This window comes from Budorcas taxicolor, chromosome 13 (genome assembly GCF_023091745.1).
Source record: "Budorcas taxicolor isolate Tak-1 chromosome 13, Takin1.1, whole genome shotgun sequence".
Taxonomy (NCBI): Eukaryota; Metazoa; Chordata; class Mammalia; order Artiodactyla; family Bovidae; genus Budorcas; species Budorcas taxicolor.
Genome location: NC_068922.1, coordinates 51,441,411 through 51,466,635, shown reverse-complemented (window position 1 = coordinate 51,466,635; position 25,225 = coordinate 51,441,411). Strand labels below are relative to the sequence as shown.

Sequence of the window (25,225 nt, the reverse complement as noted above, 5' to 3'; positions counted from 1 at the left end):
GGCTCTTTAAATCACATTTTTATGTTTGAGTGACACTGACAATTCCTGGGTTGCTGATGTGGATTAGTCTTTCAGTAAAGGCTCTATTTTTGTCATGTCAGGAGATTTTCTTAAAAGATAAAGGTGGAAGAACTGGTATTCCAGGACAAGATTTTATTTAGCATTTTGGTTGTTTAATTGTAGAGAGTTCCTCTTGCTTTCAAAACATCCCTCCCTGTTCTAGCATTTTCCTTAGTGATGTATATCAAACATTATTCAGGGAAGAGTTTGGGCTCCCCATCCACGAAGATGCAAATAGCATCAGGCAGATTTGGAGATTCAGCCCTGGCTGTGCCTCCAATTGACTAGGGTACTGTGGAAGCAAATCACTTAACTGTGTTAAGCCCCATTTCCCCCATCTATCAATAGTCAGTTGTTTTTAGTGATAATTATTTTTAGTGTCCTGGTGAGTTGAAACGAGAGATTGTTCCTCAGTTTCTCTCTGCCCCACCAGAAAACCTCATGAAACAAGTTCTAGTTTCACTCATTCTCTCAAGCAGAGACTTGAGAGAAATGTTTAATAGTATCAAAACATTATTTTTATGTATTTATTTTTCAATAACAGCTCTGATTTTATTGCAGTTATAAAAACTGAGAGCTAGATGGCCCTAGGAGAAAAACATATGTAAGGTAGCCTTTCTTTAACTCAGCCAGTATTTACATCTTTTGGCATAGTCTCATCTAAACAGTTTGCCTTTGTCACAGTCTTATCCACACATACACATTCCAAGATGGATAAAAGCTTACAACTTTATTAGCAACTAACCACAGGTAAATAGATTTGAAAAATGCTTTAACTGCACTTTTAGAATATTTGTCCATACAAAAGTGAAAATGTGTTTTCATGATAAAAAAATAGGATCTAAACTTTATTTTATTTGAATTTATGTTATATGCTTTAGCAAATGTTTATTGGTTGTTAGTGGTGTGAACTGCTGGGCAGTCGACATTGAAAATGAATGCAGACTCTTGTTAGTCTATCTGATTTGAGCAACAGTGAAGAATGTAATTGTACTGACTCAAAAAGTATGGTTTATATAAAAGGACCTGCTTGATTTTAAAGTGAATGTAGATTCACTATTGAATGTAGATAACAATAGAAAATAATCTTCATTTTATCCCCTAGATGTGAGGTAGAAAATCGATACCAAGGAAACCCTCTCAAAGGAACGTGTTATTGTAAGTGTTTTTGCAGTTCTTCTTTGTCTAGAAGGAAAGTAATTCAATAAAATTTCATTATTTTCTTTAATATGGTTTGAGAATGGTAAGTGCTATAGAAATATAGTAATCACCCATGGAAGTGGCTCTTAATTTGATGTGTCCTATTCTACTAAATTTAATTTATATGTGAACACTATTTTAAGCTGCTTTAAGTCTGGTTGTGGTTTATATTAATATGTCTGTAGCAGTTATCAGGGAAGAGTACAGAGATAAACATCTCTGGCTTTCCTTATTTGTATTCTCTTGAAACCTTATTTCATTTGCCATTATCTGCTTGGGGGTCATCATATTTCATATTTTAGGATTGATCAAAAACAGAATTCTAAAAATACAGTTGAAGTTATCATTCTCTCTGAAACTGATTTGTGTTAACCACCTCTTTAGGAATTAATATGTAAAATAAAATGTCTAATGACTAACAATGCACGGTAAACCAGATCCTTGTGGATAAATGCATTTTCTTCCTATATGAGAATCTACATACTAGGACAGATTATGAACCAGAGAAAAGTGAGCTAATGTTTTCATATTCTACTGTGATTGTATACCCATACCATCTGGGTTTAAATAGCATCCCTTCAAAATTCACATCCACCTAGAACTTAATAAATGTGTTTTCTCTAGAAAAAAACAACAGAAAACTTCATGACCTTGCATATGGGAAAGAGTTTTTCAGTATGATTCCATAATCACAATTCATAAAAGAAAAAAAATTTTATTGGGGACTTACAAAAATTTAAAACCTGTTTTTTAAGAAATGCCATTTAAAAACTAAACAACTAAAAACAACCTACAGACTAAGAAAAATGTTTACAAAGCATATCTTTGATTAAGAATTTATATTCAGAATATATAAAGAACTCCTACAACTGAATAAGAGGACAGTGTCAGTTAAAAACAGGCAAAGATTTGAAAGACATTTCACCAAAGAAGATAAATGAATTGCCAATAAGCACATGAAAAAATGGGTAACATTATTTGACATTTGGGATATGTGTGTTAAAACCACAATGAGATATACCCCTAGTATTATTGAAATCAAAAGCCAATACTGCAGCTTAATAGAAGTAAACTGGATTCTTATATCTGCTTCTGCATTCAGTCTGTTGTGCTGTGTCTTCTTGGTTAAAGTACACGTGCGTGCGCGCGCACACACACACACAACTTGGCGCACACACACACACACACACACACACACACACACAACTTGGCCCCACCAGATATAGTTGAAAAGGATCTTTTTGGTTAAAGTACACACACACACAGACACACACAGACACACACACACAGACACAACCTGGACCCACCAGATATAGTTGAAAAGGATACAGGATGCTTGGTGCTAGTGCACTGGGATGACCCAGAGGGATGGTATGGGGAGGGAGGTGGGAGGGGAGTTCAGGATTGGGAACACGTGTGGCGGATTCATGTTGATGTATGGCAAAACCAATACAGTATTGTAAAGTAAAAAATAATAAAATGAAAAGAAAAGGACAGAGTGGTTTTTGGTTGTTGTTGTTTCTGATGCACCATTCGGCATGCAGGACCAGGGCTCAATCCATGCCACCTGCATTGGATTGCGGAGTCTTGACCAGATGTCCTGTTCATCATAGGAGATTGGAGTGCAAAAATAGGAAGTCAGGAGATACCTGGAGTAACATGCAAGTTTGCCTTTGGAGTACAAAGTGAAGCAGGGCAAAGGCTAACAGAATTCTGCCAAGAGAACACACTGATCATATCAAACACCTGTTTTCAACAACACACAAGACGACTTTACACATGGACATCACCAAATGGTCAGTACAGGTTGATTACATTATTTGTAGCCGAAAATGGAGAGGCTGTATACAGTCAGCAAAAACAAGACTTGGAGCTGACTGTGGCTCAGATCAGCTCCTTACAGCAAAATTCAGGCTTAAACTAAAGAAAGTGGGGAAAACCACAAGGCTAGTCAGGTACAACTTAAATCAGATCCCCTATGAATATTCAGTGAAGGTGAGGAATAGATTCAAGGGATTAAATCTAGTAAACAGAATGCCTGAAGAGGTATGGACAGAGGTTCAGAATATTGTACAGGAGGCAGCAAATAAAACATCCCCTAAAAAAACAAATGCAGGAAGGCAAAGTGGTTGTCTGAGGATGCTTTACAAATAGCTGAGGAAGGAAAGGGAGAAAGGAAAAGGTACACCAAACTGAATGCAGAGTTCCAGAGAATAGCAAGGAGAAACAAGAAGGCCTTCTTCAGTGAACAATGGAAAGGAATAGAGGAAAACAGCAGAAAGGGAAGACTAGAGATCTCTTCAAGAAAAATGGAAATACCAAAGGGACATTTCATCCAAAGACGGGCACAGTAAAGGACAGAAACGGTAAAAATCTAATAAAAGCAGACGAGATTAAGAAGAGATGGCAAGAATACACAGAAGAACTGTACAAAAAAGATCTTAATGACCCAGATGGTGTGGTCACTCACCCAGAGCTAGACTTTCTGGAGTGTGAAGTCAACTGGGCCTTAGGAAGCACTGATGCCAGTAAAGCTACTGGAGGTGGTGGAATTCCAGTAGAGCTATTTAAAATCTTAAAAGATGATGCTATAAAGATATATATTGCACTCAATATGTCAGCAAATTTGGAAAACCCAGCAGTGGCCACACGACTGGAAGAGGTGAATCTTCATTCCAGTTCCCAAGAAGGGCAGTACTAAAGATTGTTCAAACTACTAGACAGTTGCCCTCATTTCAAATGCTAGTAAGATTATGCTTAGAATCCTTCAAGCTAGGATTCAGCATTACATGAACTGAGAACTTCCTGATAGTCAAGCTGGGTTTAGAAAACAAAGGAACCAGGGATCAAATTGCCAGCATTCACTGGATCATAGAGAAAGCAAGGGAATTCCTGAAAAACACCTGTCTCTGTTTCATTGACTACACTAAAGCCTTTGACAATGTGAATCATTACAAACTGGAAAACTCTTAAAGAGATGGGAATACCAGACCATCTTACCTGTCTCCTGAGTAACCTGTATGTGGCTCAAGAAACAACTGTTAGAACCACATATGGAACAACTGACTGGTTCGAAATTGAGAAAGAAGTATGACAATGCTGTTTATTGTCATCTGCATATGTAACTTATAGGCAGAGCACATCATAGGAGATGCAGGGTTGGATAAATCACAAGGTGGAATCAAGATTGCCAGGAGAAATGTCAACAACCTTAGATATGCAGACGATACCACTTTAATGGCAGAAAGTGAAGAGGAACTAAAGAACCTCTTGAGGGTGCAAGAGGAGAGTGAAAAGGCCAGCTTAAAATTCATGTTAAAAAAAACTAACGTCATGGCATGAGGTCCCATCACTTCATGGCAAACAGATGGGGAAAAAATGGAAACAATGACAAATTTCCTCTTCCTGGGGTATAAAATCACTATAGGTGGTGACTGCAGCCATGAAATTAGAAGATGTTTTCTTGGCAGGAAAGCTGCAACAAAACTAGACACTGTATTAAAAAACAAAGACATCACTTTGCTGGCAGAGATCTGTATAGTCAAGGCTATGGTCTTCCAAGTAGTCATGTACAGATATGAGAACTGGATGATAAAGAAGGCAGAGTGCCAAAGAATTGATGTTTTCGAACTGTGGTGCTGGAGAAGACTCTTGAGAGCCCCTGGGACAGCAAGGAGATCAAACCAGTCAACCTTAAAGGAAATCAATCCTGAATACTCGTTGGAAGGAACGACGCTAAAGTCGAAGCTCCAAGACTTTGGCCACCTGATGCAAACAGCCAGCTCATTGGAAAAGATCTTGATCCTGGGGAAGACTGAAGGCAGGAGAAGAAGGGGGCGACAGAAGATGAGATTGTTGGATGGCATCACCGACTCCATGGACATAAGTTTGAGTAAACTCTGGGAGTTGGTGATGGACAGGGAGGCCTGGCGTGCTGTAGTTCTTGGTGTCACAGAGTCAGACACGACTGAGTGACTGAACTGAACTGAACTGAACTGAACTCATGGATGTTATCCTTTGATACTGTACCAAACCCAGGCAGCTGATCAGTTCTTAGAGGTTATAGTGTGGAACCTGAAACCACATCAGTTAATTTTTTGTAATCTAGTACATTTAATATATTTGTCTTGAAAAATAAAAGCCAATAGCAGGGATGTGGAGAAATTGAAACCCTTATAAAGTTTTTGTGAGAATATAAAATGGTTTTCCACTTTGGAAAATCATTTGGCCGTCTTTTGAGTAGTGAAAAATAAACTTGTAAACAACTCCCCATTCCCCTCTTCCCCTACTCACTAGTAATCACCATTTTACTTTCTGTGAATTTGGTACCTGGGTACCTCATATAAGTGGAATTACACAGTATTTGTCTTCTTGTTTATTTATTTATTTTATCTCATTTCGCATAATGTCTTCAAGGTTCATTCATGTTGTTGCATGTGTCAGAACTTCCTTTCTCTTTGAGACTGAGAGTGATATTCCATTGTATATACCACATTTTGTTTATCCGTGTATCTGTTGATGGACATTTGGATTGCTTCCACTGTTGGGCTATAATTTCTTTGACAGCTATGAGCATGGTTGTACGAATAGTCCTTTAGCATCCTCCTTTCTGTTTTTTTGATACATACTCAGAAGTGGAATTGCTGGATCATTCAGTAATTCTATTTTTAATTTTTTGAGGAACTATCATACTGTTTTTCACAATAGATGCATCATTCCCACTAGTAGTACATGACAGTTCCAATTTCTCCACATCCTCACCAACACTTTTCTTGGTAGTAGCTGTTCTACTATAGATGATATAATGTTTCATTGTGGTTTTGATTTGTATTTCTCTAATGATCAATGATGTTAAGCACCCTTTCATGTGTTTATTAGCAATTTGTATATCTTTGGAGAAATATCTATTCAAGGCTTTTGCCCATTTTCAAATCAAGTTGTTGAGTTTTGCAGTACTTTTTAGAATTAAATTATACCATGTTTAGCCAGTAGGCTCATTTTCAAGCTCTGTTCTTTTGCTACATTAGTCTTTGAATGCTTCCTTGCTTTCTAGAATAAGTTAACTGAGACAGGTATTTCCTTGCCCTGGACCTGGAGTCAACCATTTTTACGTGGAGTTTTGATTTCTTTTATACCATTAATTTATAGCTTTGTATCTTTAAGCATGAATAGATGATCAATTAATATTTATAGGTAAGTTTGATGGGAGCCTAAAATCTCAACCAGGGTCATCATACAAGGAGGTTTTGGTGGGTTAACTCAAACAAAACATTGTTGCTCACAACTTTGCTAAAAGTACTTTCCTGGCTATTAAATATTTATGAGAAAATCGATCTGTATCTCCAGAGACATACTGTGTGTGGTTTCAGTTTTTAAATACACGTTTCTTTCTTTCCATAGATACTCTTCTTATTGACTATCAGTTCACCTTTAGCCTATCCCAGGAAGATGACCGCTATTACACAGCCATCAATTTTGTGGCGACACCTGATGAAGTAAGATATAGAAGTCTTCTTAGTTTGTTTTGAATTTGTGTGGATCTTTTCCTTGGTCATTATGGATAGAAGCACTGCCTTAGCAGTGGTCTCCAGAGTGGAGTTCACAGGATAATGTTTAGAGGTACAGGAAAGAAATGTTAGACTCTGCATCTTATTTCCTTTCTAGTTAAAAGGTAAGAATGGTGTCGTTAAGATTTACCATGGTCTGATACACAGACTGAAATTGACTCCACACATACTTGGTTTATCCATCAGCCCATCACAGCCCCATACAGGAAAGGAGAGGAGACTGCAAGGGGAACTTCCTTGTTAGTGGGGCAGTGGCAGAACCCAATTTTACTGCTTTAAAATAGAAATTAATACCAGTGATGCAGGCAGAGGTAACACTTAAGCTCCTAGAATGAGTTCTTACCCTCATTAGGAGGTTAAAACAGTGAAGGCTTAGTTGCCCCATAAGAAGTCAGCCAGAAATAATTGAAATTACTACTAAATAACTGTTTAAAAAATATTTTTATGTCTATTGTTGTTAATGGTGAACCCCAGCATGCCATAAGGTGTTACCTACAAGTAAAAGGGAGCCAACACAGTGTGACATTTTAAAGTGAAATGTCTAGAACATGGACACACACCTATACGACTTCTTCAGTGAGATGTAAAGTCATTTAATACCTACTCTGGTACATAGTGAAATTTTACTAAACTTGATGATAAATTATTTAGGTGCTTCCTTGGAGGCTTCTTATTATCAATATACACAAAGCCATTTACCATTACAAAAATATGATAAATATAACAATACATGGAAAACAATATGATAATGAGCCAAAGTATATTCCTTTGATAACAAATGTTATCAGCAAGCGTGGTTAAATTTAAGAAATAAATAAGTCAGTAGAAAAATGAAGTCCATATGGGATGTTTACAATTAAATGAAAGTAAGATTTGTTTTTATATTCCAGAGTTATACAGTGTATATGTCTTGTTTTTTACAAAAGCACCAGGATTTCAAGTTTACTAATCCTTTCCGTGGAAAGAAGTAATTGCTAGTAATTACCTGGTCAGGGAACTAAGATCCTACCTGCCGCAACGTGGCCAAATAAATAGATATACACTTGAGCTGTCCCTTCAAGAGGATGGTGAGGCTTTATCAATAAATGAGAAGGTAACTGCTTTATGAGAGGAACTTCTGGTTTGGAAATCATGTTTTGAAAATAGCTGTTTGGAAATGCTTCCATTGTTATAATTTTTATGCTGAAAAACTATCAGAAGAATGTTCTTTAAAACCTTTATTTTCTAACCTGTTTTAAAATTTTTCAGTGTGAAGAATTTCAGCAAGATTGCATTCAAAAATACAAAATACAGCATTTGACTCATTTGGAACAACAATTTTTTGACCCCAAGAAAGAGATTTATTAGCCAAGTTTTAGGGAAAACTAAAAGTTAGTATCATGATTTACCTAGCACAGCTGACAGTGCTTTTTCCAGGTGGCCCAGAACATTCCTCAGAGATACCTTTTTCAGTCATTAAAACCAAGAGTCAAAATAAACTAGCTCTTCAAATTGCTGTATCTCTAAGTGGTATACAAAGTTTTCAAAGATAATAAAGCATATTCTGTCATTTCTCTTGAAATAATATTTTTAGTGAGAGAAAAATATTCTTAATCATGGGTGAAGACAATCAAAAGTTTTAAAATTAAAAAAAAGAAAGGTTAAAATTTAGTTTATTTCAGCTTTATATGCTGTTTCTTAAAAACCATTTCCATTTTGGAGAACTTTATACTGTATTTAATCTATGGGTTTAGAAGTACATAGATTTGATTTATAAATGACAGTTGATCAAGTGTCTTACTCTGCAGACATTTGGGAAAGGCTGCCCAAAGGGTCCTTAAGAGACTGATTCCCCTTATATAGGTCACAAGATGTAGGTCATTGTGCTTTGGTGAGGGTCTTTTTTTAAAAGATACTTTTTCATAGAGTTTGGCATTTGATAAAGCATTAAATCTCCTACTTTTATGGGAGGGAAATGAAACTTGTTTATTGCTTATCTTAAGGTTAAAAATTTTGCTGTCTTTTAAATGAGTTTTAAGACATTAAAAATTTTATTTGTAACTAACAAAGTTGAGAGTAGTAAAATTTAACTACCCCTTTAAAACCAAGAAACTATTACAGTAATTAATTCTCTAATTATTTGTACATCTCACCAGCAAAACAGGGATTTGGACATGTTCATCAATGCCTCCAAAAACTTCAACCTCAACATCACCTGGGCTGCCAGCTTCTCAGGTAAAGAAGCCCTCCCAAGTGGAGATAATTGATTGAGAAAGAGTTGAGAAAAGGGGCTATGGAGACAGACAGATGGATTTGAAACCCTAACCCTTTGCTAACTTATTAGCTGGAAGACCTTGAGCAAGTATCTAAAACCTATCTCTAGACCCATAGGATTTTTCATCTTAAAAAGAAAGTAATAATACTTATCTCATGCAGTTGTGTAGATTAAATTCAGCTGTACCTGTCGGTGCCTGCCATGGTATCAAGACCAGTACATGCTCACTACCTCACCTGGCTAACACCATTAATATCATTGCTATAGCCACTGCTCTGGTGCTACCATTATCATCTGTGCTTCAGAGGTGAAAGATGCAGCATTTTTAATAGAATGAGATTTTCATGGGTTCAAAGAAAAATGTGCTTTGGGAATTAAATAAAGCTTTATGAGCAAAGCTTTTGCTGTCTTATTTACCTTACTATGATTTACTAAAGAAGATCTGCTGGGCAGAAAACCTACTAAAGAAAGAAAAGGTGGCCCTGATATAGTAGTTAAGAAGTAGCTCAGTGGACCTGGATATGAATTCTGCCTGTTACTTCAACTCTGCTTTCTGAGCCAAGTTCCTCAGGTATGAAATGGGATAATGAAAATACCCAGCCATGTAGAATATCCTGAGGATTAAATGAGATAATAAATAAAGTATTCAGTGTAGTACTAGAAACATGATAAATTCTCAAAAAATGGTAATTATGTTTCATCATCATTATTACTGTCACAATACTGTCTTTCGGTCAAAATATGACCAGTTAGACTGAAACAAAAACATTACTTTGCACTTCACTTTGTGTTTATCATGTCACAGTCTTTGTTTGGAGAAAGGTAGCATCCCTGAGCATGTGATTGATTTCCAGTGACAGTCGGACTCCAGCCATGGGAAAAGCCTGTTTCATGAGTCTTTATAGACGCTAGAATTCCTGGCTGAGGGACAATATTGAATGTTGAAGGACTGCTTGGGAATAGGATGAGTTTATATCAGGTCAGGAGAATTTAGAGTCGGTTGTAGTTGGTAGCAGAAGGGACTGAGTGACCCCTAAAACTCCTTCCTCCCTGCTAGTGTTGAGACTTAAGGTCACTGCTAGCCATCGCTTGTGTGGAATCTGTGTCCCTTGTATGGAGGATCTGGAGCACTGCCAAACAGATTTAAAGGGGTAAATTCAAAGCGGGTGAAGTGGCAGAGTGAATGCCATTGCTTCAAAGTTACTGCTGCCTGTTTCTGTGGGAGAAGTTGTAGGGGTTCCTGGTAAAACCATTTGGGTTGAGGGCACTGGCTTGTGTATCAGCCTACCCAGCTTTAAATCCAAACTCTCCCTAGCTGTGTGATCTGAATCAGTTTCTTAATTTTCCTGAACTTTAAGTTTTCTGATGTGTAAATGGCGAGGATAATAATTGTTAGAATTAAATGAGATTGAGTTGTTAAGTGCTATTTCTGGAACACAGTGTTTAATAAATTCTAACTATCATCATTATTATTAGTGAGGGAAGATTCTGCTCAAAAAAAAAAAATCTCTTATTTCATTCTATTCTTCTGAACAGCTGGAACCCAAGCTGGAGAAGAGATGCCTGTTGTTTCAAAAACCAACATTAAGGAGTACAAAGATAGTTTCTCTAATGAGAAGTTTGATTTTCGCAACCACCCAAATATCACTTTCTTTGTTTATGTCAGTAATTTCACCTGGCCCATCAAAATTCAGGTAAGAAGTGCTTTTACATCTTACAAAGATGGTGAAATCTCTGTAGTGGAGACTTAAATTCACTAATGTGTTCAGTTCAGTCGCTCAGTCGTGTCCGACTCTTTGCGACCCCACGAATCGCAGCACTCCGGGCCTCCCTGTCCATCGCCAACTCCCGGAGTTCACTCAGACTCATGTCCATCGAGTCAGTGATGCCATCCAGCCATCTCATCCCCTGTCGTCCCCTTGTCCTCCTGCCCCCAATCCCTCCCAGCATCAGAGTCTTTTCCAGTGAGTCAACTCTTTGTATGAGGTGGCCAAAGTACTGGAGTTTCAGCTTTAGCATCATTCCTTCCAAAGAAATCCCAGGACTGATCTCCTTCAGAATGGACTGGTTGGATCTCCTTGCAGTCCAAGGGACTCTCAACAGTCTTCTCCAACACCACAGTTCAAACGCATCAATTCTTCGGCGCTCAGCCTTTTTCACAGTCCAACTTTCACATCCATACATGACTACTGGAAAAACCATAGCCTTGACTAGACGGACCTTAGTCGGCAAAGTAATGTCTCTGCTTTTGAATATGCTATCTAGGTTGGTCATAACTTTTCTTCCAAGGAGTAAGCGTCTTTTAATTTCATGGCTGCAGTCACCATCTGCAGTGATTTTGGAGCCCCCCAAAATAAAGTCTGACACTGTTTCCACTGTTTCCCCATCTATTTCCCATGAAGTGATGGGACCAGATGCCATGATCTTCGTTTTCTGAATGTTGAGCTTTTAAGCCAACTTTTTCACTCTCCTCTTTCACTTTCATCAAGAGGCTTTTTAGTTCCTCTTCACTTTCTGCCATAAGGGTGGTGTCATCTGCATAAATGAGGTGATTGATATTTCTCCCAGCAATCTTGATTCCAGCTTGTGTTTCTTCCAGTCCAGCATTTCTCATGATGTACTCTGCATGTAAGTTAAATAAGCAGGGTGACAATATACAGCCTTGACGTACTCCTTTTCCTATTTGAAACCAGTCTGTTGTTCCATGTCCAGTTCTAACTGTTGCTTCCTGACCTGCATATAGATTTCTCAAGAGGCAGGTCAGGTGGTCTGGTATTCCCATCTCTTTCAGAATTTTCCACAGTTTATTGTGATCCACACAGTCAAAGGCTTTGGCATAGTCAGTAAAGCAGAAATAGATGTTTTTCTGGAACTCTCTTGCTTTTTCCATGATCCAGTGGATGATGTTGGCAATTTGATCTCTGGTTCCTCTGCCTTTTCTAAATCCAGCTTGAACATCAGGGAGTTCACGGTTCACGTACTGCTGAAGCCTGGCTTGGAGAATTTTGAGCATTACTTTACTAGCATGTGAGATAAGTGCAATTGTGCGGTAGTTTGAGCATTCTTTGGCATTGCCTTTCTTTGGGATTGGAATGAACACTGACCTTTTCCAGTCCTGTGGCCACTGCTGAGTTTTCCACATTTGCTGGCATATTGAGTGCAGCACTTTCACAGCATCATCTTTCAGGATTTAAAATAGCTTAACTGGAATTCCATCACCTCCACTAGCTTTGTTCATAGTGATGTTTCCTAAGGCCCACTTGACTTCACATTCCAGGATGTCTGGCTCTAGATGTGTGATCACACCATCGTGATTATCTGGGTAGTGAAGATCTTTTTTGTATAGTTCTTCTGTGTATTCTTGCCACCTCTTCTTAATATCTTCTGCTTCTGTTAGGTCCATACCATTTCTGTCCTTTATCGAGCCCATCTTTGCATGAAATGTTCCCTTGGTATCTCTAATTTTCTTGAAGAGATCTCTAGTCTTTCCCATTCTGTTCTTTTCCTCTATTTCTTTGCATTGATCGCTGAAGAAGGCTTTCTTATCTCTTCTTGCTATTCTTTGGGCCTCTGCATTCAGATGTGTATATCTTTCCTCTTCTCCTTTGCTTTTTGCCTCTCTTCTTTTCACAGCTATTTGTAAGGCCTCCTCAGACAGCCATTTTGCTTTTTTGCATTTTTTTTCCATGGGGATGGTCTTGATCCCTGTCTCCTGTACAATGTCACGAACCTCATTCCATAGTTCATCAGGTACTCTATCTATCAGATCTAAGCCCTTAAATCTATTTCTCACTTCCTCTGTATAATCATAAGGGATTTGATTTAGGTCATACCTGAATGGTCTAGCGGTTTTCTCTACTTCTTCAATTTAAGTCTGAATTTGGTAATAAGGAGTTCATGATCTGAGCCACAGTCAGCTCCCAGTCTTGTTTTTGCTGACTGTATAGAGCTTCTCCATCTTTGGCTGCAAAGAATATGATCAATCTGATTTTGGTGTTGACCATCTGGTGATGTCCATGTGTAGAGTCTTCTCTTGTGTTGTTGGAAGAGGGTGTTTCCTATGACCAGTGCATTTTCTTGGCAGAACTCTATTAGTCTTTGCCCTGTTTCATTCTACATTCCAAGGCCAAATTTGCCTGTTACTTCAGGTTTTTCTTGATTTTCTACTTTTGCATTCTAGTCCCCTATAATGAAAAGGACATCTTTTTTGGGTATTAGTTCTAAAAGGTCTTGTAGGTCTTCATAGAACCATTCAACTTCAGCTTCTTCAGCGTTACTGGTTGGGGCATAGACTTGGATTACTGTGATATTGAGTGGTTTGTCACTAATGTGTAACTTGCTGTAAATGAGATGTACAATATTAATACTGCTTTGCCTTTGTGATATCTGTGATAAAGGAGTGCTGAGCACAGACCATAAAGAAGATTGTAGTGGGGCTAGCTTAAATCACTTATGAAGGAAATTTATAAGCACTTTTGAAAGCAAGTTGGTGTATAACACATTTGGTAATTACAGTTGTATTCATTTCTTCATTGAGGTCTTGCCACTTAAAAGCCTGTACAGCTACACAAAGAGCTTCAATTCTGGAGTGAGTAAGGTGGCTATAAGTGAAGCAAACAAATATAACCAGTGAAAGCTAAAGTGTAGAAAGTGCCATATGAAAAGAACCCCAAATGCTCTTGGAGTTTAGAGGAGGATAAGATGGAGGGTAATGGGGACAGTGTCGGGCAGTGTCTAAGGTCACCTTAAGAGTTTAGGTCTATAGTCATACAGATGCAGGTTTTAGTCCTGGCTTGTTCCTGTAGCATCTCCATGTCAGATTCTTGTATTGTGACCTGAAAGGGTAGGTCTGAGGGTTCTTGTTGGCTGCTGCAGCCACTGCTGCTACCAGCCTGCTCCTTTTCTCTGTTCCCAGGGGCCTAGTGCACTCCTGGCCCCATTTGTGCTCTTTATAACCATCTGCCATGTGTCTTTGGGGCCTTGCCTTAGTGCTTTCTGTTTTAACCCCTTTCCTTTTGGGGAAAGGTGGAATTTGGGAAGGGTGAACTTTGAACATTTGGTTTACCTTTAGCTGTGGAAGTGTGGTCGCTGGACTGGGGCTGTGGATACTTGCCAACTTTCAGTGGCACTGTCTAGTGAAGCACGTCTGCACTGACCAGTCAGGATGGGCTTGAAATCTAGTTCTGGTGGGTGTGTGTTCACACCTTGAGACTGTAACTAAAGAACAGTCAGTCACTCTTTTCCTTTCTGGAGGGTGGGGACAGGCTCAGCATTGTAATTTTACTTCCCACTCTGTTTTCTCTTCCTGTCTAGGTGATCTATATATTTATCCTCTAATCTACTTTTTCCTTCGTTCTGTCACACTGTCTGCTTCCCTTTCCAGCTAGCCTTCTTGTAAACATTGACCCCACTCCCTGTTTCTGGTTTCCATTCACCCATCAGTCCAACTTCTTTCGCCACATCCTGAAGTTGCCTGTCATGGTGGACTCCAGTGACTGAATTCTTCAGTCCCCTTTTCCTTCTCATTTCGTGATTTGAGTCACTATCCTTCCTGCCTTCCTGGTCCGTCCTTTCCCTCGTTCTCTGGTCTGTCTTTTTAAGGAATCTTTTAAAAAAATTAGGGCTGTCTGGGATTCAGGTCATGGTTCTCCTTTGTCTTTATCCCACACGTAAGGCTTACTATACCATTTCTGTCCTGGTAATTCTCAGTACTCTGTCTTCAGCCCTGCTTATACTTGAACACCAGACAAGTGTTCTTGGTTGCTGCCTAGACATTTCTGCCTGGCCACTCATAAGCTCCCTGTACTCAGAGAGTCATTCTTGTAATCTTAGCCCCAAACCCTGTGCTTCGTTCTAGTGAATGGCACTACCATTTGTCCTGTTGTGTAAACCATGACCCTGGAAGTTTATTTGCATTCCTGGAATAAACCTGACTTGCAATGATGTATTATTTTTTTACTTTATGCATTGCTGGACTCAGTTTGCTAATATTTTGATTTGAATTTTGTATCTGTCTCAGTAAGAAAGTCCATAATTTTCCTTTCCTGTCTTTGTTATAGGTATTAAACTAGCCTTTAATTAATTATAAGCTGAGAAGTTAGCTCTCTTATTTGTGGAAAAAATCATATAACTTTAGAATTGTATGTGATCTCTCTTGTGAAACCATTTGATTCTGGTGTTTTATTTGTGGAGTTTGTTTTCTTTTTTAACTGCTGATTCCAGTAGTTACAGGATATTTTGGATACTCTTATCTGCATCCATTAAGCTAATTTTTTCTAGATATTAATTTATTTCATATATTTTCAAATTTTCTGACAAAAAGTTGTTCATAGCGTCCTTTCTTCCAATCTTTGCAGCATCTGTGCTTACTGAATCATATGCTTAAAACTGGTTAAAGTGAAATATTAATAAATTTTATCTTAATATTTACCCCAATTTTTTAAAGTTTAAAAAAAAGCAAGTTTTTTTCTTTAGACATTGACAAGCTTATTCTAATATTTATATGAAAAGCAAAGATTCTAAAATAGCTGTAACAGTTTTGAAAAGAGGAATAAGGTGGGAAGAATTACTATATGAAAATTAATAAGGCTTACTATTTAGCTAATCAAGACATTGTGGGTATTATTGGAGGGATAGACATGTAGATCAGTAGAGCAGAATAAAGAACCCAGAAATAGAACCGCATAAATACATCCAACTGATTTTTGACAGGTGCAGTCAGTTCAGTGGAAGAAGGATAGCCTTTCAAACAAAAAGCTACTAGAAGAGTTGGACAATCATAGACAAGTAAATGAACTTTGACCTAAACCTTACATTTTATACAGAAATTAATTCGGTGTGGATAACAGATTTAAGTGTAAAATGTAGAACTATAAAACTTTAAGGGGGGAAAAAAAGGAGAACATCTTCATATCCTAAAGCTAGGCAAAAGATTTTCATATTTGACAACAAAAACATGACCTATGAGAAAAAAATTGCTCACATCAAAATCAGAAGCTTTGCTTTGTGAAAGACCTTGGTAGGAGGATGAAAAACAAGTTATATACTGCGAGAAAGTATTTGCAAAAGATATTATTGACAAAGGACTTGTACCTAGAAGATAAGATGAATTCTCAAAATGCAACATTAAAAAGCAGTCCAGTCAGAAAATGGACAAAAGACATGGAGACATTTTATCAAAGAAGATATAAATATGGTAGATAATGACATGAAAGATGTTCAGCATTAAAAGCTGTTCAAGAAATACAAGTTAAAGCCAAGAAGAGGAGCTCTCTGGTGGTCCAGTAGTTAGGACTCCACAATTCCACTGCTGAGGCCCCAGCTTCAGTCCCTAGTGGAAGAACAAAGATCCCACAAACCACATGGTGTGACAGAAAAAAACAAACCACACACACCCCACAATTAAAATGAGATATTACTACATACCTATCAAATGGCTAAAATTTAAAACAGTAATAACACCAAATGTTAGAATTCAGAGAAATTAGATCATGCATACATTGCTGGTAAGATAGTACAGCCACTCTGGAAAATATCAATAGTTTGGTGTTTTTCTTATAAAGCTAAATTTGCATTTACTATACTTAACCCAGCAATTATATTCTTGGGCATTTATCCCAGAGAAATAAAAACTGATGTTCATACAGACACTTGTAGAGCAATATTTAGCAGCTTTATTCATAATAGCCCCAAACTGAAAGCAACCCAAGTATTCTTCAACAGGTGAATGATTAAATGAACTGTACTACATACATATCATGGAATAATATTCAGGAATAAAAAGAAACGAATTGTTGATACAACAGCTTGTATGAATCTGAGGAAATTGTGCTGAGTAGGAAAAATATCTTAAAATTTTACATGCTACATGATTCCATTTATATAACATTTGAATGTAAAAATTTAAGACCAAAAATAGATACAGACCTACTGAAGCTTCACCTTTCTTTGACTTCTCCTGGACCTTCTTTTCAAAGGGCTTATCAGATGAGATCAGACCCACTCACACTCCAGAGGAGAGGATTGTACAGGGTATGCATATCAGTGTGCTGCTGCTGCTAAGTCATTCCAGTCGTGTCTGACTCTGCGACCCCGTAGACGGCAGCCTACAAGGCTCCTCCGTCCCTGGGATTCAGGCAAGAACACTGGAGTGGGTTGCCATTTCCTTCTCCAGTGCATGAAAGTGAAGTCGTTCAGTCGTGTCCGACACTTCGAGACCCCATGGACTGCAGCCTACCAGGCGGCTTCTCCGTCCATGGGGTTTTCCAGGCAAGAGTACTGGAGTGGGTCACCATTACCTTCTCCTGCACATCAGTGTAGTAGGCATCTTAGGAGCCATATTAAAATTCTCTCTGCCATTGGCTATATTTGGCGTGGGGCTAGCAGGGTTAGGTTGTTTCTCTGATCCTAGGGAATATGAACTCTAGGCTCTGTACTTAGTACAATTTCATTTTGATAACATCTGCTAACACTGCCAAGTTATAGAGCACATACTATTATAAAATATTTTTAAATATAATTTATTGACTTGTTTTAATTTGAAGTTGTTTTTATACTGACATATCTTGTTATATTCCAAATCTGATTGAACTTCAAGCTTTGTTTCTTATAGTTGAAAAATGATTAATATTTTTTAAGATTCTTAGTGACAATCTTGACTTACGTTGCTGATATTTTTTCCCATTTGGAAAGAGGGCTCTGTGCGCATAAACAGGCTTTTGTGCTGGAGATAGCTGTGCTGTTGCCAATGCCGAGTTCTAGTTGTTTTTTTTCCTCCCAATGCCCAGTTGCTCCACCCTCTGAAAGTCACTGAAATGGTCATTCCCTTCTAGAGGGATCTCTTCCCCACACTCACTTTTTGAAGTACTCATTTCAAGTTTAAGACTCAACGAAATATTGGTTTTCTGCCTGATTTTTTGGTCCTCTTCACCTGAACTGGATCACTCACTCGAATAAGATCCACTTATGAAAGCTGCATTCAGGAGCACTTCGGAAAATAAATGATGGCATGTTCACCATTTAGTTTGCCAGGCTTTCCTTGAGAAACAGGTAAGTTCTTTTGAAAATATGTTTTTGCTCTTTGGTACAAAAAGCTGCAGTTTTCACAAACAGTGTGGCTGGACCTTTGGTGTCTTCATACAAGAACCTGATCAGTGCTGGTTCTCTCCACACTGAGGACTGTATCTGGTGTGTGCTGAGTGGAGGACTGAGCTTGTATCTTCCTGGGCAGATGTGAGCATGTTCTTAACAGAGAGGGCTGTACCTTTCTTTATTGCTTTATTTTCCTCAGAGTTTTAGCCTTTTTAGGTATAGTTAGCTTTTAAATACACACTTGGAGACTGTACAGATTTAGTTAATGTAGAGACTTATTTAAGGAAGAGAACCGGGGAATGTATAAATGGTACAGCGTAACCCATTCAGTGAAATTTCAGTATGACTTTCAGTGCAGACAAAAGCCTTTTCTCTTTTTTTGTCTTTGATTCTCATTATTTAAAGCAAAGTGAGGCAATTTATTTCTCTACTCAGCAACTTGTGTAAATATTAGTGCTTTAAAAATGGTCATGGTAAACTCAAATTCTTTCACTCTGAACTGATCCCAGAATTCTTTTCCATAATTAGGAACAGATCAAAACCTACAACTGCTAACCGAAGGAGTTTGAAACTAACTATAAAAATCCTTGTAGATTCAGTTTAAAATTTTTTAAAAACCACCCAGACTGAAAAGGCCTGTGTGTCAGAGGGTGGGGGGTATGTTGGGTCAGTTGTGCCTGGTTTCTTGTTGGTTGCTCTTGAAAGTTAGTGCCCCTTCCTTAGCCCTTGCTTTCTGAAAGTGATTCTAGGTGTTCCCCGAGTCAGCAGAATTCACCTCTTCAGCCACGGCTATAGTTGGGAAGGGTAGGTATTCAGGATAGAGAATGCACAGACAGACATTGTGTGTCAGGTGGGAAGGTGGGTGGTGGCGCTGAGATTCTGGTTTGTTACTGGCTCTGCAACAGAGGTTGTTATTGAAAGTGGAACTAATATTAAAGTCCTCTCCATGCTGGCTGTTTCATTTGCTAGTTTATTTTTGTAAGAGGCTAGTGTTCACAAGTGAAGGCAGCACAGAATTTATATTGAGAACTGGGCATTCATATAGATGTTAGAGTTATGTTTACGGGTGCTAATAGGATTGCTACACTAAGCAAATGATGTATGAAACTTTTGTTGACTCAGATATACTTTTTTTTTTAGTAGCAGCTTAATTGAGATATAAGTCACATATGATACAATTCACCCATTTAAAGTGCACAATTTAGTGGGTTTTAGTATATTCACGTAATATTTTAGAATCTTTTCATCACCCGTGAAAGAAACCCCAATCCCAGATGCGGTCCCTTCCCATTTCTTCCTCCCTCTAGTCCCTGGCAACCACCAGTCAACTTTCTTTCTCTGCACATTTGCCTGTTTGGGGCATTTCATAGAAATTGAATCATGTAATAGGTGGTCCTTTGTGGCTAGGCTCTTCGACTTAGCATAGTGTTTTCAAAGTGCAACCATATTTAGTGTTTTAGTACTTCATTCCTTTTTAAGACTGAATAGTATTCTGTTGTATGGATAAACCACATTTTTTGTTTATCTGTTCATCTGTTGATGGATACTTGGGCTGTTTTCACTCTTTAGCTCTTATGAACAGTCAGATACATGTCTAAAAGTCATATTTATTGTATAATAATAATATATACACATAGCTCCTGGTGTTAGATATCTGTATCTTAAGGATTTTAAGAATTATAAAGCCATGAAATACATTTAGAACTAAACTACTTAAAGTGTAAATCTGGACTTCCCTGGCGGTCTAGGGATTGAGACTCCACATTCCCAGTGCAAAGGGCATGCATTCAATCCTCGTCAGAGAACTAAGATCCCACATGCTGCACAGCGCAGCCAAAAAATAAAGAAGTGTAAATCTTTTTTAATTTCAGTTGGCTTTTAAACTTCTTGTCCTGCCTCATGGTTTTCATCATGATCATTGTTATTCCTTCTTCTGAAAAGTCTCCTCTCTCCTGCTTTTCAGCTTTGACCGTTTCTTCTCAGGTCTTCAGTGCCATTGTTCTCTTGGGTTTCCTCTGGGCCCTTTTCCCCTGGACAGCCCCATCCACACCATCTGTGAATACCACCTATGGCTGAGATGGGTAGATCTTTTTCTAGCAGACCTCTCTTTTGTGATCTCCATAGCCAAGACCCACTGGACTGCCTTTAACATCCACTCACTTAGCTCACCTTCTGACCCAGAGAGGCAGCCATGAATGGAGAGCAGGAGCCATGCCAGATGCTGGGAGGCAGGGTGTGCCCCCATGCTGCTGGACACCCTGGGAGAAGAAGGGAATGCTCTGTGGTGCCCGAGTCTGCATGAAGTCCTAAGAAACATGAGTTCAGTGTTCAGGGTTGGGGAGGGATATGTCCAGTCACTTTCCAGAACCACTAGGACTTGAGCAGAGCCGAAGTGACAAGTTTTGTGAGCAAGGAGCTGGAGAGAAGGGCAGGCAGCAGCTTTCACGAGGCTGGGGCATATCCCATAGCAGCTTCCTTTCCTCATCTCTGCCTCCACAGTCATAGATGTGTCTGTTTTTTCACTCTACAGAGGTTTCTATAAGGGCAAGGGCTTTTTTATATTTCTGTGTCTTCACACTCCATAAATGTGCACTAGATGAACGCATCATTGGAGATGAGAGCTTTATGCTCAGGATCAGAACTTTGGGGGTTTTGGCAACTTTTGTAGCATTTATATAGGTAATGGAGGCTATTTTCTGATAATTGTCTGCATAATTGTTGACCAGTGCTAAAGAGCCAGCAGGGTTTAGAGACCAAGAATTTATCATCCCAATCTACACAGTGTGGTGTTAGACAGTTGAATTGTTCTAGTTTGGAATTTTGTCAGACTCTCAAAAGAGTTGAGAAGTAGAAGAAAAGAGAAAGATGAGGACACAAACATTGCTAATTTTACAACAAGAGTAAGTTAAGAAATACTGTTTGTATTGAAATGCTTAAGAATGAAATGACAGGATATGTGGGATGTGCCTCAAAATAATCTTGGGGAAGTAGGTAGAGTATGGCTAAAGTAAGATTGTCCATGAGCTGTAAATATTAATGCTGAGTGATAAGCACTTGAGGTTCATTATATTATTCTCTCTACTCATTAAAAACTTAAAATTTTCTACAATAAAATAATTTTTAGAGATAATACAGATGATTGAATAAAAATTAAACGTCCAAGTACATTATTTAACCTCCCAAAAGTAGCTGCAGGATTATGCTTCAGCTGAAACATATCTCAGAACTGACCTTCTGTTCTCCTTTTCAGGAAACACACAACACTGTACTAGAGTTTTACCAGTTATTAGCCACTGTTGGGCAGTTTTAGAACAGTCAGAGGGCAGGAGGAAAACCTCCTCTTCCTCATCCCAGCATACTTCACCTTGGTGAAAATGGCAAAGGGAGCTTCACCCAAGAGCTACTGACCTCCCCTCCCTACCCAACCCCCAAGGAGAGGTGCCTTCCAAGTGAGCCTGTGAGGCTTGGGAAGCCACTTTCCAGTGGGCCATGACCCTATTGCCTTCTGCTTCTACAGCCTTTTGTGAGTAAAAGGCACATCCTCTCCCTGTACCCAAGGATATTACATCCATTTCCTGTCTGTTTTGGCATCTTTCCATCACTATCACCCTCAGGATAAAAACAAATTATAACAGAAGCAGCAAAAACAGTGATATAACTCTACTAGGGGGTTGGGGAGTAGGGAGTGATGGCTAATACAGTAGGAAGTTAGTCAGTGATGCCTAAAGTAACTAAATCAAGAAGTAACAATTTTTACAAAAGAAAGCAAAAACTTATTAGTGATAAAAAGGTAAACCACTCCTCCCTGCCGCCAGAAGAACTGGAAAGAAATCTAATTAGAGGAGAGGGCCTCTGGAGAGAAGTCTTAAGAAGAAGAGGGAGTGGGCAGGAATCAATCATGTATATATAGTTATTAATGTTCTTGAGGTTCTTTTGGTTTTTTAGTTGAAGCATGTGTGATCTAGTTTCCTAACCAGGGATGGAACCCAGGCCCCCTGCATTGGGAGCACAGAATCTTAACATCTGGACCACCAGAGTGGTTTTTAACCCCTTAGTGATTTTTAAATTACTGATGAACACGATAAAATAAATAGATTCTGGAGAGTGGTAAAAATGAATGGCTGGAAGGAAATTTGAGGAAGAGAGCCCAGAGGTTGGCAGAGGACAGATGGTGAGTGTTAGCTTGCATGTCAGGAATGAGCGGGTCAGTGGCATTACCCAGTCTTGAGGCTCTGACCAAAGCTTGGGTATACAGTTTCTGTGCCTACACAAACCAGCATTAGGTTGGTGGTATGTGAAGCCAGGTGATAGTCACTGGATCCAGTCCAGGGCCTATGGTCTCAACACAGAGTTCCATATAGAACTTAGGTTTAAAAAACAAAAAGATGTTTTGTGTTACTGAAACTCACGGTGGTGGCAGCACTAGCTCAGCTGGTGGTCATGGAATCTTCCATGCTTGGCAAAGGTGAGGCCTGACTGGAAAGCTGTTTGTAAACAGGCCTAAGTTCTTATGGGAGCAGTCAGACCTCTCCTGGCTTTGCAGTGTTCAGAGTTACATGGCAAGACTGACGTGGTCCAACCAGGAGCCAGAGGGCCACCATGACCACTTAAACCCTTTCTGGTCCTAATGTCAGGTCTTCAGTATCTGCAGAGCCTGGCCTTTCGGGGAGAGCTGAGGAGCAGATGGGCCACAGTCTGGAAGGGCTCCCTGACCAGGTGGGGCTGGGCCCTGGTGGAGCTGCTGGCCTCAGGGGATCAAGGAAGCAGCCCACAGAGATTCTGCCATGTGCATATAGACCCTGGGTTTTCTTTCAGCCTGACGGGTGCTGCCTTGGAGCTAGAAAACTTACCTCACAGAGCAGCCAGCTATCCATTCCCATCCTCTCCCTGACTTAAATGATAGTAACAGTGAAGATCGTTCTTGGTAGAGAAGATAAAGGCAAATTAGAGGTTCTTCCCTCTCTCTTTTCAAACCTTCTATACTAAACAGTGATCTTTCCCTATTCATTCATTTATACCTGCTTTGTAGATTACATGTTGCTGTTCAGTCGCCAAGTTGTGTCTGATGCTTTGCGGCCCCATGGACTGCAGCACCCCAGGCTTCCCGTCCCTCCGCATCTCCCAGAGTTTGTCCAAGTTCATGTCCATTGAGTCGGTGATGCCATCCAACCATCTCATGCTCTGTCACCCTCTTCTCCTTTTGCCTTCAATCTTTCCCAGCATCAGGGTCTTTTCCAATGAGTCAGCTCTTTCCATCAGGTGGCCAAAGTATTGGAGCTTCAGGTTCAGCATCAGTCCTTCCAATGAGTATTCAAGGTTGATTTCCTTTAAGATTGTTTAATTTGATCTCCTTGCTGTCCAAGGGATCTTAGACAAGAGTCTTCTCCAGCACCACAGTTCAAAAACATCAATTCTTTGGCACTCTGCCTTCCTTATGGTCCAGCTCTCACATCCATACATGACTACTGGAAAGACCATAGCCTTGACTGTACGGATCTCTGCCAGCAGTGATGTCTTTGCTTTTTAATACACTGTCTAGGTTTGTCATAGTTTTCTTGCCAAGAAGCAAGCATCTTCTAATTTCATGGCTGCAGTCACCATCTGGAGTGATTCTAGAGCCTGAGAAGATGAAATCTGTTACTGCTTTCACCCTTCCCCCATCTGTCTGCCATGAAGTGATGGGACGGGATACCATGATCTTAGTTTTTTTTAATATTGAGTTTTAAGCCAGCTTTTTCACTCTGTTCTTTTACCCTCATCAAGAGGTTCTTTAGTTCCTCTTCACTTTCTGCCATTAAAGTGGTATCATCTGCATATCTGAGGTTGTTGATATTTCTCCTTGCATTCTTGATTCCAGCTTGTAACTCATCCAGCCTGGCATTGAATGGACAATAAACAGCCTTGTTGCACTCCTTTCTCAATTTTGAACCAGTCAGGTGTTCCATATAAGGTTCTAAGTGTTGCTTCTTGAGCCACATACAGGTTTCTCAGGAGACAGGTAAGATGGTCTGGTATTCCTGTCTCTTTAAGAGTTTTCCACAGTTTGTTATGATCCACAGTCAAAGGCTTTAATGTAGTCAATGAAACAGAGGTAGGTGTTTTCTGGAATTCCCTTGCTTTCTCTGTGATCCACTGAATGCTGGCAGTTTGATCTCTGGTTCCTCTGCCTTTTCTAAACCCAGCTTGAACATCTAGAAGTTCTTGGTTTGTATAATGCTGAAGCCTAGCTTGAAGGATTTTGGTCATAGTCTTACTAGCATTCGAAATGAGTGCAACTGTCCAGTAGTCTGAACATTCTTTAGTACTGCCCTTCTTGGGAATTGGAATGAAGATTCACCTTTTCCAGTCCTGTGGCCACTGCTGGGTTTTCCAAATTTGCTGACATATTGTGTGTGGCACTTTAATAGCATCATCTTTTAAGATTTTAAATAGCTCTCCTGGAATTCCATCACCTCCAGTAGCTTTATTGGCAGCAGTACTTCCTAAGACCCACTTGACACTTAACTTCACACTCCAGAAAGGCTGGCTCTGGGTGAGTGACCACACCATCATGGTTATCTGGATCATTAAGATCTTTTTTGTACAGCTCTTCTGTATATTATATTCAACAGCCACAAAACAAAAATTTTCTAGCATTGGTATTTTGTATTATATGTAGTAGATGCAAAATACCAATGTTAAAAAAATTGTTTTGTGGCAGTTGAATATAATGTGTCATATTTTCTTATTTTTACAGTAAACTTGGGCTTAGCCTGTACCCACCATAGTTGATAAAATTCATTCTCAGCCTGTATTCACAGAGTCCCATCCCCTTCCTTCAGGGATATGCAGAAATCTCAGGGCTTCACTGGGTCCAGAGATCTTCATTCACTGATTGCTACTCCTGGTGCCCTGCCCCATAGCCATGAGGTTTGTTTGAAGGCAGCTATCCTCACTCCCACGTGTGCCAGGCTTGGGTGCAAAATAATCCCTGGTACTTCAGAGCCTCCCAAAGCCTACCATGCAGTCACCCTTTATTTCTCTCTACTCTCAGAACTCTAAAACATCTCCATTC

The 25,225-nt window shown here is 39.2% G+C and overlaps 1 protein-coding gene across 1 annotated transcript in view; it reads left to right on the top strand.

The window, feature by feature from the left end:
* Positions 1–25,225, top strand: part of ATRN (attractin) — a 184,712-nt gene that overhangs the window by 118,276 nt on the left and 41,211 nt on the right. Inside the window, exons 21-24 of the mRNA XM_052650648.1 lie at positions 1,166–1,218; positions 6,661–6,755; positions 8,963–9,041; positions 10,618–10,775. Of these exons, the coding sequence (XP_052506608.1) occupies positions 1,166–1,218; positions 6,661–6,755; positions 8,963–9,041; positions 10,618–10,775 (385 nt within the window). The remainder of the gene's footprint in view (positions 1–1,165; positions 1,219–6,660; positions 6,756–8,962; positions 9,042–10,617; positions 10,776–25,225) is intronic.